Raw genomic sequence first — 13,546 nt, 5'->3', positions numbered from 1 at the left:
ACTCAATCGTGCCACAAGGACATGTGCTCAACTATGTTCATAGCAGCATTGTTTGTCATAGCCAGAACCTGGAAACAACCTAAATGCCTCTTGACCGAAGAATGGATAAGGAAAATGTGGTACATTTATAGGAGTACTATACAGCAGAAAAAAAATGATGACATCTTAAATTTTAAAGGAAAATGTATGGAGCTAGAAAACATTATTTTGAGTGAGGTAACCCAGACACAGAAAGACAATTGTCACATGTACTCTCTCATAGGTGGTTTTAAAACATAAAGTAAAGAAAGCCAACCTACAAACCACAATCCCAGAGAACTTAGACAACAATGAGGACAATAAGAGAGACTTACATAGATCTAATCTACATGGGAAGTAGAAAAAGACAGGATCTCCTGAGTAAATTGGGAACATGGGGTCCTTGGGGGAGGGTTGAAGAGGGGAAGGAATAGGCAGGGAGGGGAGCAGAGAAAAATGTAGAGCTCAATAAATATCAATAAAAAGGATTGTCAATGCTTATACACCTACAGATACATACACACACACCTAAATGAACAGACCCATATGATCACACACAAAAAAATGCACAAAATGTATAACACAAAATATAGAATTTTGATCATAGGTGTCCAGCTCAGTACAGGGCCGCATACATTCATCTGCTCAGCAATCCCCACTAAGGTCAATGTCCACTTTTATCTATTTGGAGACACTAGACCAACAGTTCCCAACCCGGGGTATGCTACCCCCACAGTGGTAGAATATAAGATGACATGCAATCAGATATTCACAGTATGATTCAGAGCAGTAGCAAAATTATCAGTATGAAGTAGAAATTAAAATAATTTTATGGTGGGGAAGTCATCGCAACATGAGGAACTGTATTAAAGGGTCTCCACATTAGGAAGACTGAGAATCACTGCGCTAAACCCAAGAAGCCTCTCCTTTCTCTTCCATCCCTGAGCCCTGGCAGCTGCGGTTAGACATTACATCAGGTCAACATGGCTGCCATAGAGACTGCACAAGAGCTGTGCTGTGGGCATCCTCTCACAGGTTGGTTTTAATCCAGACAACAGCCACTGCTGGATGTGTAGCACAGGCCTTGATCTCAGCACTCGGGAGACAGAGGTAGGCAGATTTCTTCTGTGACTTCCAGAACAACCAGAGCTACATGGTGAGACCCTGTCTTATAAAAATCAAAACACCATAATATATTCAAAAATGAGCCATAGAACAAGGTTGTGGTCAACAACGAAGCACACAGTGTCCCCAGAATCCCCAGCTCCTGCAGGGTCATTTAAAGGGTCGCAGGGGTAACAGCAACATAGAGTTCCACTCAGTGTTCCCAGTGCTGGGTCTGTAGTTACTTCTGCTTTAGAGGAGAGGCAAGGATCAGAAGACACAGCAGCTAAAACATGAAATGGGGGCATTAGTTCCCAAGACCCTTGGGGCTTGTGTGGAAGAGGTGAGGGCAGGAAGGCAAGGAAGGGGTGTGGGGTGGGGGCTGGGAAATGGCAAAGAGACAAGGGAGTGGGTAGGGAGAAGTGAGGGATGTGTCCTGGGAGCTAGGACAGGATATAGGGGGCTGTAGTGACAGATGGCAGTTTACAGTTGGGTTGTAGGACACCAAGAACATCCAGTGGGCACCCACTGCTTGTTCTGGGCTTAGGTTGGAGCTGTGTGTTGATGCTCCATACAGGGACTAACTGGAGCCCTGACACAGGACCAAGTGAGTCAGCTACATCTTGGAAAAGTCAATCCACCTCGAGATCTCAGGGAAAGGGAAAATGACCTGGACTGAAGTGTTAGTTTGGGACAGAAAGGTGGTGAACTAGAGGAAGGTCTCATACTGAGACCTAGAGTGTGGTGGGGTTCCATCTGAGCAGAGGATGACAGACAACTCAGAGGAGACAGCAAAGACTTGTCGCAACCACAGTGGAAAGATCCTGTTCACAGAGTTCTGGGCAAAGCCAAGGAAAAAGAATATGAAACCAAGGTCAGAATTCTGGAGTCTGAGGTGACATCTAGTGGACAAGGAAATCAAAGCTACAGCCAGGGCGGCTCACCACGAGTGAGGATGATATTGCTCCCATGAATAGACTGTATAATCTCCGTGCGTTTTGTTGTTTTCAAATGAACTCGGCAGAAGTACACTGTCTGGTCCTTCTCCTTCAAGTCCAGGATTCTGAGGACTCCAGATGTCTGAGGCTGTGTCCAGTTCAGGATGAGCCGGTCCTTGAAATGCTCATGGATGAAACCCGAGGAGGAGTTGTAGATCAATTCCCCATGGAAGTGCTGCCATCTCCAGAGAATCGTCATCTGTGGATCCTTTGCCAACTCCCAGGGGAAGTAGAAGGAGAAGGGGATCTCGATGGAGTCGCCCTGCACACCAGAGAGGTATGCTGGTTGGTTGACACCAAAGTCATTTACTCTGTTGGATCTTGCTGAGTTCCCTGGGAAGGATGGGGAAATCTTAAGTCTCTGCAGACATGGAGAGAACAACCCAGAGCTTCCCGAGGTGTCATCCACAGACAGCTATGTGACAGAGGGTAAGACTGTCCCTATGTCTCACTGTCCCATATAGGACAAGAAAGACAGGGGAAGGCTGGGTAAGATCCACTCTTAGGATGAGCTCTCTCTTGGGGCACAGAGGATAGTGTGGCTCCTCTAGACACCTATCCATGTGATAGCCCACTCTTCCCAGCCTCACTGGCCCCTCCTCTGGTTAAGGCAGAGTTCCTGCTTGCAAGGTCCCTCCACTCACCAGCTTGCAGGCATAATGCTGGCAGCAGCAGAAACGGGATCCAAAACATAGCCTGGTTCTCTCCAGGAAGTGAGACCAGCAGAGCCATCAGATGGGAAAACAAGTTCTCTGGAGGGGCCCTGGGGTGGTCAGGAGACAGGAGACAATCAGGGCAAAAATGATCCCCATCCCCTGGTCTGTATGTGGAGGACTGAGTGGGGGCAGGACCTCCTCATCTCCACCTCCTTCTGGCCAGCAACTTCCTTTATCATTCTGGCCTCCTCATTTCCATATTGCAGAAGATCCTCCCTTGTGGTTACTGAGAAGATGACTGTGCCTTGAGCCCAGCCCCCATTTTTAGCTGGAAGATGCAGCCCTGACCTCTGCATGCCGGGCTCTCCTCTCTTCCACCCTGACCTCTTTCTTATCCATTCTTTTCCACTTCATATGCAGCCTGTAATCACTGTTTCCTCAGGTCCTGATTTCCTCCACTCCTGCCCTCCCCTTAGTCTGTTTCACATTACATCCCTCATCATGTTGGTTGTCTGTGTGTCTGTCTTCCTCTCTCTCTCGTAATCTCAGATAAAGAAGTGGTCACCTTCTAATCATTTCAGACACCATGAGGAAGGAGGTGATGAGGAAACACATTCAGTCCCCAGCCCTAGCATGATGACTCCACCCTCATCTGCTCTTGGCCCTCTTCTTATCTTTTGGGTGCTCTTCATAGCACCCCAGCAAAAACAACGTCCAGTGAACAGTCTCGCCCGAGCTCATCACTGCTGTGAATCTGTAATTTCCCTGGGCTGCCTGTGTGATTTTCCCTCTCCACTCCAGAGCTACTCCTGTTTCTGAAGGAGCCTTCCTGCCTTTCACCAACCTTAACACACACTCAGAAGAGGAAACCAAGGATCCAAGAAGCCCTGGCACATGTCATATGACTGGCACACAGCAGGTGACTGGACTTCACTCCCATCGAGTTCTCCTAGTCTCACTCTGCACACTGACTTCCGGCTGCCTGCTCAGTGCAGCCTCTGAACTCCCCTCAAGGCCACGAATCTGCTGCTGGGCTCCCAGGAAGCTGTTCTCACAGAGCATTTGAGTGACTTCCTCTAGCTGTGGCTGCTCTAGAACCTTCTTTAAAGAAAGTAGACAAAGAAGGCTCAGAACAGCAATAAGTCTGTCACTCATGCCATATCGCTTGGGTCATCTTGGAGAGTGGATACAACTAGTCTGTGATAAGAATGGATTCATGAGAGGTGGGGGAAGAAGCTGTGGTGGCCACAGGAATGGTTCTGTGGAGGTCATCCCACCCTTTCCCATGACAAGGTGTCATCATTTCCGTGAAGGGCAGGAAGATGTGGTTGTACCAGAGGAAGTGGCATCATTCTCCTGAGTGACATGTGCAGAAGTGACATCCCATTTCCTTAGATTTCCTGGCACTGACTGCCTTCTCCATGCTCCCTCAGGTGACTGTGCAGCTGCCCTCTGTCATGTCTTCTTTCTCTGTCTTCCTCACAGTCCCCATGGTCCTCTGATTTCTTGACCTGAGCCAGAAACAAACTCTCATGGTCTCACTGCCAGCTGCACATGGACTCACTTCTGAATCCATCTATCCTGCCCTTGGAGATGCTGAACACAGATCCTTTGGGATGAGCTGGCCCCAAATGGACCATCACTCCTGAAAGGAGATGGGGCCTATTGTCATAAATTCCCCCCTTTTATTGGATGGGTTCTTGAGAAGCCAAGACTCGGCCTTGCACTTGTTATGTAACCAAGGATGACCTTGAACACCTACAGATCCTCCTCTCTGCCCTCCCAAGTGCTGGGGTAACAGGTGTGCCCCATCATGTCCCTTTGTCCCCTGCTGGTGATAGGACCCAGGGTTCTGTGCATGCCAGGCAGCTAAGCACTCTACCAGATGAAGCTTGTCTTTAGCCTCACTGAGGTTTGAGAGGGGGCCCTCTTGATCATGAGTTCTCACTGAAGTTTTTATCTGTTCTTTCCATACTCTTTGTGGTCTGTGGGTAAAAGGTCACCTGATTGCTAAGTCATTCAAGGAGGGGCTGACCTTACTAGGCCTGACAAATGCCAGCTGCTGGACCCAGCATTTTTACACAACAGGCTCTGGTGGGTTCTTCAGGATCTCAGTTGCCTCTTGTGCTCAGCCTCCCTGCTGCCACATGCTGGTCCCTCAATCCCAAGTCATGGGCTCTGTTCTAGTTTCAAGTCCTGGACTCAGGTGAATGCTCATAGGGACCCTGCTGTGGGATGATTTCTGTTCAGGAGGCTGGAATCAGTCACCTGCAGGAACAACTGCATTTCCCCCAATAGCAGTGACTGGGCCCTGCAGCCATGATGCTTTCACAGGGAAGGGGCACTTTCTGTGACAGAGCAACCTGGGGCTATGGGGTGCACACATGGGGCTTTTACATACATGTGACCATGGGAAGTGTCAGACTTCAGTGTTAGAACCTGGCTGCTGCTCAGGCTGCAGTATGAGGGTGCCCTGCATCCACAGAATAAATAAGTCATTTTTTAAACATAATAAATATGTATTTTAAAAAGTCTAACTCTTGCATAGAAAATCAGATTGGATAAATCATAAGAGGAAGGCAACTATGGCTATCTAATCTTTAACACTGTTGAAGTCCTCAGAAGGAAGAAAATATTACTTGAATAGGCAGGAAGTGCAGCTTCCAATACGGCCAATGTAGGATAGAGACAATTGGTTACCTGAGCAATCATCCAACGTCTCATTTGCCATGTTGAAGCAACCAATTTTGGCTAAGGTTCAGAGTAATTGAAAAACCATTTTCAGAGGCAGGAAAAATTTTAGAACCATCTTACCCTGTTTTGAAAAGGTTTGGCAGTCTTTTTCCTTGTGTACTGCTTCTCCAGTCCGATACCATGTACTTTGTCAGTGGTTGAGGCATGGGCAGTTCCTGCCTAAAGACCAATTGTTCCAAGAAGAAAACAAACTCCAAGTGAAGTGTCTTCCGTGCTCAACATTCTCTCAGGAATAGATTGGTGCTGTCAGGAGCAATCACATCTCATGCCAACAGAACCCTAAGTTATTTAAATGCCATGTTCTACAGATCCTTGAAGTGGTTGAAGATTACCTTAATAGAGAGAATGCAATCTCTATATATCTAAAGAACCTACTTAATCTGACTATATGTATAACAAACATGAGTATCTATTGACCTATAATACTTAATACCTGTATAATATAAGGACTAAGACTTTATATCAGCATATGAAACAATCTGCAAACAAATGTGCAGCAAATGAGGACAATGACCTCAAAATGTAATCAATGTATAAGTATCTTGATCAGAGGAAGGAATTATAAATAATGCAATATGACAATATGTCCTAAAGTTGTATCAATATACAAAATGTCTTAAAAGAGGTAGAAACATGCATGCATACAATCTGACAAAATAACTTTCATAGATGTACAAATATTGTAAACAGAAATAATAAATATAATTTGAACTTGTATCAGTATGCAAAAACTATACCAATGTAAATTATCCATAAATAATAGCTCACATATATTCACTCTATTATTATTATTATTATTATTATTATTATTATTATTATTATTATTAGTGTGAATAAGTTCACATTAAATTATCTATTATCCCATTCAATTTTCTTTCTATCTTTTTCTTAAACCTCTGGGCCTACAGAGTTTCTATTCCAACCGTCTTCCTTATATAAGCAATAATCAACCCTTAAATGACATCCCTAACCATGAGGACAAACTTTGTTGGAAGAGGGGACATCATCTTCTGGGTCTGTTACTCCTACTAGTACAGCCTTAGTTAATCTTTGTAAAAAGTCCCTAAAGGGTTTTTTTTTTCTGATCCTGTTTAACCTTAATAAATGATTTAATTCTCTTTCTTGGATCCTGAATCCTGTCCCAAGCATTTAATGCTGCTGTGCTACATAGGGACAAGGTGTGTTCATCGTAAAGAGCCTGATCCTAAGGACCAGAGTAAAGTCCCCCACCCAGAATTTGATCTTGGGAAATCTCAAGTCCTTTTATTTTTCCCTGTTGCTCTAAAATTTTTGCTTCTTTCCTTCAATAACACTTCCAAAGCAAGTGAGATCCATTTACTAGGACTGCTGAGATTAATTGAAGCCCATTTTGTGGGGTTTCCTTATTGCTTGAATTCCACATTTTGACCATTTTCCTAACAAAGGATGAATGTATTCCATAAGATACAATTGCTTGTTTAATTTCCTTTAGATCAGTCATATGTATGGACTCCCATGTAAATTCTTTGACTGCCTTAGGATATTTGGTGCCAGATGCTCTTTCTGATGATATCACCAGAAAGGCAGGTAGAACTCTGGATAAGCTATGCTGGAGTTTGGTACGTACTGATAAGGCTAAATTTTGTCTTTGTACTTTTTGTCCCTGGTCATCAAATTTGATGAATTTCTCAGTCTTTTAAAACCTTTTTACCACTGCCTTTTGTAAAGCCTGGATCTCTTGTCTGATATTCTGTTCTAATGCCATCATTGAGGATTCCAAGGTATGAAGTCTGTCCAGTAAAGATAACATCTCATCTTTGTATGTAATTTTTATAGTGTACATATTACCTTCCTGGAGAGACATTTTATCCATCAATATATCATAACCATTTATCACATTTTGATTAATACATTCAACAGTATGATTTCTCTTAGGCAATGTCTTAGCACCCTCTGTCATTGACTGGGTTTTGTTTGTCAAATGGGTTGTATCCTTCTCCTAAGTGTTGAATTTCACTTTTCGTTGGTCATGATCAGTCCGTAAAAAAATGTATAATTTTTAAAAGTGCCTCATTCTTGGTCCTATTATCAAACCATGTTTTTAAGGAAAAAATATGGAGGACAAAGTTAATCCCCAAAATTAAATAGAGGGATGTAGAAGGAAAATCAAATAAGCCTTGCGTAATATTATACATAAGAAAAGCTGTTGAATTCTTCCATTTTAAGTCATCTATAAACTTGCCCATTTAAATTATAAATTTATAACTTATATTTTACATTTTAAATTATATTTAAGTTATAAATCTCACCTGTAATCATTTGGAGTAGGTGCAATAACTACTACCAGCCAGTAGGTGTCGTGGCACAGTTGTAGCCATGTGGCCAGCTTGAACTTGGTTATAGTGCTAGATACTGAAAAATATGTTCAAATCAAAAACAGTTATTCACTGTAAATCACAGATTGTGCCCTCAGTGGAGGTCCCTGGCTGGTCAGAAGCCACATAAGCACAAGGATAGCAAGGTAGCAATGCCAACAGAGACACCCAGAAAAGCCTGCATCCTGCCTGAGCTTCTGCAGTGCACTGGGAAAGCTAGATCCACAAATCAACCATGCAGCTACTATGGTGCAGGTGTCTGAGGACCCAGAGGGGCTCTGAGATGCGACTGAAGCTGCTACTCAGGACCACCTTGCAGGGATCCTGTACCCAAATGCACCATGCAGAGCCTAGCAGTGGCTAGGGATCTGAGCCCCACATTGGGCACCAACTGTTGAATGATCTCGGATTGAGAAAAAAAAAAGGCTGGATAAAAGATAAACCAATTTTATTTTTCTTTAGGGGAAAACTCACAAAACAGGAATGAGAAGTCCAAGCTCAGCAGTGCAGAGTGGGAACCACAGATAGAGAGGAAATTTTGGACCACCTGGGTTTTCTCCTGGTACCCAGAAATCCAGGCACTAACTTAGTCCCACCTATTAATGATAACTGGTTGACAAGGATTCCCCATCAACGGAGAACAGGCTTAACCCTTCCTATTTCTGTCTGAACCATCCAGTTCCAGAAACTTCCCTCAAATAAACCACAGTGGAGGCCAACTGGGCCCTGCCCTAGCAGACAACTCATTGATGAAAACTGTCCATCTGTCCACCCACCTGTCACACCACCCACCCTCCCACTCTTTGAATTGTCTTCCCCAGTGACAAGTAAGACAACCCAGAAAGACCCAGAGTAGCTGCCCAGATTGGGTACTGAAGAGAGTTGAGGGGATGCTAGAAGGGATGGTGGAAGGATGATGACCCATGGTGTAGACATGACACTCAGGCTGCAGCTAGGACATTACAGTAACACAGTTGCCCCACCCCATCTGACTTCTTCTTTCTCCCCTAGGATGACATCATCATCTTCATCTCCCTCATGTGCTGTCCAGCCTCAGCAAGAGCACCTCCCTTCACCCCTGTAGAGGGGAGCCTCGAGAAGAGACTCTATACTGTGTCCTAAAGCCCAGTGAGTGAACGGGTAACCAGTTCAGCCACCTACTCCTCTGGATGAAATCTCCCATTTTCTGCAGATAGCCAAGGCAAAGGAAGGAACCCATATGCCACTGAATTTGAGCTCACAGAAACAGAGAAACTCTCCATTTCCTCTTCAAATTTCTATGTTGCTTAAATGAAACTGTTAATAGTCACAAACTTTATTTCAGTGAATCTAAAGGAAAACTGGTTATGTCTTCAATTTCTCTGTCTTCAAGCAATGTGAACTAATGGATGACCTGCCTCCATGACCTCTCTACTGTTTGGAGTTTTGTTTACTTTAGTTTTGTTGGTTTTAAAACAGAGTCTTATGTATCCCAGGCTGGCTTCAGACTCTATAGGTACTAATGATAGCTTCTGATTCATAATCTTGCTATGTCTACCTGTCAATCATTGGGATTACAGGCTTATTCCTCCATGCCCGGATTTCTTTAGTACTTTTTATTACTGAATGGCTCTGGCTGGGGAACACAGATCGCAAACACTGGTAGCCCTGCTAGACCATCTGTTTTCCTGCAATTTTCAAGAGGTCATTATTTTTTGTTCTGCTGTGTAGTAATCTATTGTGTAAATGTAACACCATTTCTTTACCCATTCTTCAGTTGAGGGGCATCTAGGTTGTTTCCAGGTTCTTGCTATGACAAACAATGCTGTTATGAACATAGTTGAGCACATGTCCTTGTGGTATGATTGAGCATCCTTTGGATAGAGACCCAAAAGTGGTATTGCTGGGTCTTGAGGAAGGTTGTTTCCTAATTTTCTGAGAAATCACCATACTGACATGCCAAGGGGCTGGACCAGCTTGTGTTCCCACCAGCAATGCAGGAGAGTTCTCTTTCCTCCACAACCTCTCCAGCATAAGTTGTCATCAGTGTTTTTGATCTTGGCCATTCTTACAGGTGTAAGACGGAATCTCAGAATTGTTTGTACACAATGTTTAAATTGGATTATTTGGTATTTTGATGTCTAGTTTCTTGAGTTCCTTATATATTTTGGAGATCAGCCCTCTGTCAGATGTGGGTTAATGAAGATCTTTTCCTATTCTGAAGGCTGATGTTTTTTTTTTTTTTTTTTTTTTTTTATTGACCATGCCCTTTGCCTTACAGAAGCTTCTCAGGTTCAGGAGGTTTAACTTATTGATTGTTGCTCTCGGTGTCTGTGGTACTGGCGTTATATTTAGAAAGTGGCTTCCTGTGCCCATGCATTCAAGGCTACTTCCCACTTCCTCTTCTATTAGATGTAGAGAAACTGGATTTATGTGAGGTCTTTGATCTACTTGGACTTGAGTTTTGTCCATGACTATAGATATGCATCTAACTGCATTCTTCTACATGTCAACACACAGTTCTGCCACCACCATTTGTTGAAGATGCAATCTTTTCCCCATTGTTTTATTTTGGCTTCTTTGTCCAACATCAGGGGTTCATTTATGTCAGGGCCATCAATTCAATTCCATTGGCCCACAGGAAACACTTCTTTATCCATTCATCCTGCCCTTGAAGATGAAGAGATACAGAATCTTTGGGATGAGTTGACTCCAGATGGTTAGTAATGAGAGTGGACAGGCCCTACTGTACCTGTCTGAAAGCTGCTCCCTTTATTAAATGGGGTTTCCTTTAGCCCAGGCTGGGCCTTGAACTTGTTATATAACTCCTACAGATCCTCCTCTCTGCTCTTCCTAGTGCTGGGTGACAGGTGTGCACATATCTTGCCCGTTTTTTTCCTGCTGTAGATAGAACCTAGGGTTCTGCGCATGCCAGGCAGATAAGCTCTCTACCAGATGAATCTTGTCTTTAGCCTCAGTGGGGTCTGAGAGGGGCCCTCATGGTCATGATACTCATCTCCAGACTTCATTTGCCCTTGCCCTACTGTCTGTGGTCTGTGGGAAAGGTCACCCGATTGCTAAGTCACCCAAGGAGGAACTGACTTCACTAGACCTGACATAGTCAACTGTTAAAGCACAGGGATTTTCACTCATTGACTCTGTTGGGATCCACAGGGTCCCAGCTGCTTCATGAGCTCTGCCTCACTGCTGCCACCTGCTGGTTCCTAAAACCAAATCACGGACTCTGTTCTAATTTCAACTCCTAGACAGATGAATCCCTATACAGGACACTGCTGTAGGATGTGATTTCTGTCCAGGATGCTGTAATCAGTCTTCTGCAACATCATTCCTATTTCACCCACAGCTGTATATGGATCAGGATTCTAAAGAATCACAGAATTTATGGAATAAATCTCTCTCTTTCTCTTTGTCTCTCTTATCTCTGTCTCTGTCTCTCCCTTCACTCACTCAAACACACACACACACAAATTGAACAAACAAAACAACAACAAAAAAACAAATAAAAATCTAAAAAAAAAAGTAGCTGGTGCCCTGAGCAGTATTGCCTGAGGTTGACCCCTGACCTCTACATACATGAGCACATACTTAGTTGCACCCACATGCACCGGTACAAAGACACATACAAATCACTCAAGGCACCTTACACAGTGGACATGCACCATTTGTATATCCAGTCCTCATCCTCAGTAAGCACGGCCTCCCCAGAGTAACGTCTGTGACTCTTCAGACTTCAGTTTCTGAGAGTGCCCTTAGCATTCAGACTCTGATTTTATACCCAGCTGTGTTTTCTCATGACAGTGTGGCAGAGAACAGGCTCAACCTTCCTGTTTCTGTCAGAATCATCCTATTCCAGAAACTTCCCTTAAATAACACACAGTGCAAGCCCTGTGTGCCCTGATCTTGTGGATAACCTCCTTGATGAAACCATTTGTCCACCCCTCCTTTCAAACACAGACCCTGATGCCTGTGTGGCCAATGCTTTACTGACTGAATCATCTCTCCAGCTCCATTGCATGTACAACAAACCTCCCCAGTCACCTGTGTTAGTCAACAGGCTGTAAACAGAAACAATGACCATGACAACTCTTATGAAGGAAAGCATTTAAATGAGGCTGGCTTACAGTTTCAAAGTCTAGTCCATTATCATCATGGCAGGAAGCACGGAGTCATGCAGGCAGACCTGGTGCTGGAGAAGTAGCTAAGAGTTCTACATCTACATTGACAGGCAGTGGGGAGAGAGACACTGGACAGGCTTGAGCATTTGAAATGCCAAATCCCACTCCCAGTGACCTAATTCTGCTATCACTTCCCTGCCTACTCCAACAAGGCCACACCCACTCCAACAAGGCCACATCTACTCCCACAAGGCTACACTTTTTATGTGCCACTCCCTGGTGAGAAAACATAAAAATCCTTGAGCCTATGGGTGCCAGTCTTATTCAAACCCCTAAATAGCTCCTCATGAGGTCCTTGGGATGACAGGTGCTCACCTGGCTGGGGTTTGGCTTTAGTCTGCTGTCCTGTAGGAGAAGAACCAGTGTCAGTGTGGCAGCCATGCTGATCCGCTGTCTGCCTCTCAGCTGTTCTCTGTGTTCAGACAACATTAGGGGCCCAGGGTAGCATAAAGCTCTGCAGCAGCCAATCAGGGACAGGACTGAGAGTCCCCAAGGACCTGAAGCCTGTCCTCAGCTGTCCTTTGCACAGCACAGCCAATCAGAGGACAGCTCTCCTGTCCACTGCCCCTTGTTCATTACCCTGATTGAACTCATGTCCCTTCCCAGCTCTCCCTGCTCTCCCTGCTCTGCACTCACCACGCCTCCCTTGTGTCTCCCTGGAACCTGGGTCTCCCACCTCTCAGTTGCTCCTCTTACCTTTGGAAGGCTGAGCCCTTTGAAAACCCGGACACTTCCCATATGTGATTATCCTTTCAGATGCTTTGAACATAAGAATTCAGAAATCTGGGTGGTAAGACGTCAGGACAGGCTGACTTAAAGGGACTCTCAACTTTGTCCTTTGTTCTCTTTGGCCCTAAAGAAATTAAAGGCTCCTGAAAGCAAGGCCTCAGCTAGAAACTTCCCTGAGGAGGAGGAATTAAAATTGCATCAGAGTGCTCCACCCTTGGAGCTTGGCATGGGGCTTGTCCTTTGGAAAACAAAAATCCTGGACCTCAGGAGCCCCTGACACAGGAGGCAGCAAGTTTCTCCCCTGAAGAAGATGGTTCCAGCAACCTGGACTTGGAGCAACTCATGGAAGACATTGGAGAGCCAGAGGAGAGAGGAGACTCGCAGCAGAGGGACGGCTCTGAGGAGTTCCTAGCAGCCCTTTCTGAGGAGTAGTGTGCTCTGGTTCTCCTACTGTAGTCTGTCTCTCAGCGTTCTTAAGCAGCTGATCAATGTCAGGGTTGTTGACCTGCCAACTGGTTCGATTCAGAGCTGTGCAGCCCATGTCAATAAAGCAGGTCTCTGGGCTACTGCTGAGGTGTGCTTCTTTTCCCTGCTCTGGAGGGGACAGGAGGCTAGGGACAGCAGCGAGACCCAGACCTAGGGAACCTCCAGGACAGCATGTCTGTGAGTCCTGGCTCTCCTTTCTGGGAGTGACTTGACCTTTGGAAAGCACCGTAACCATCTGGTGTTCAGTTCCCTGTCTCATACCATCTCTCTAG

At 44.9% G+C, this 13,546-nt stretch overlaps 1 protein-coding gene across 1 annotated transcript in view; it reads right to left on the bottom strand.

Moving 5' to 3' along the window:
- LOC101985389 (paired immunoglobulin-like type 2 receptor beta-2) overlaps positions 1-2,852 on the bottom strand; it is a 19,278-nt gene extending 16,426 nt beyond the window's left edge. Inside the window, exons 1-2 of the mRNA XM_013353764.1 lie at positions 2,765-2,852; positions 2,067-2,453 (exon numbers count right to left, since the gene is read on the bottom strand). Of these exons, the coding sequence (XP_013209218.1) occupies positions 2,067-2,453; positions 2,765-2,852 (475 nt within the window). The remainder of the gene's footprint in view (positions 1-2,066; positions 2,454-2,764) is intronic.
- Between the last annotated feature and the right edge of the window lie 10,694 nt (positions 2,853-13,546).

The sequence above is a fragment of the Microtus ochrogaster genome, unplaced genomic scaffold, assembly GCF_000317375.1.
Source record: "Microtus ochrogaster isolate Prairie Vole_2 unplaced genomic scaffold, MicOch1.0 UNK16, whole genome shotgun sequence".
In the NCBI taxonomy this organism is placed as follows: Eukaryota; Metazoa; Chordata; class Mammalia; order Rodentia; family Cricetidae; genus Microtus; species Microtus ochrogaster.
Note: the sequence above shows the minus strand (reverse complement) of the source record. Positions and strands in the feature narration are given on the sequence as shown.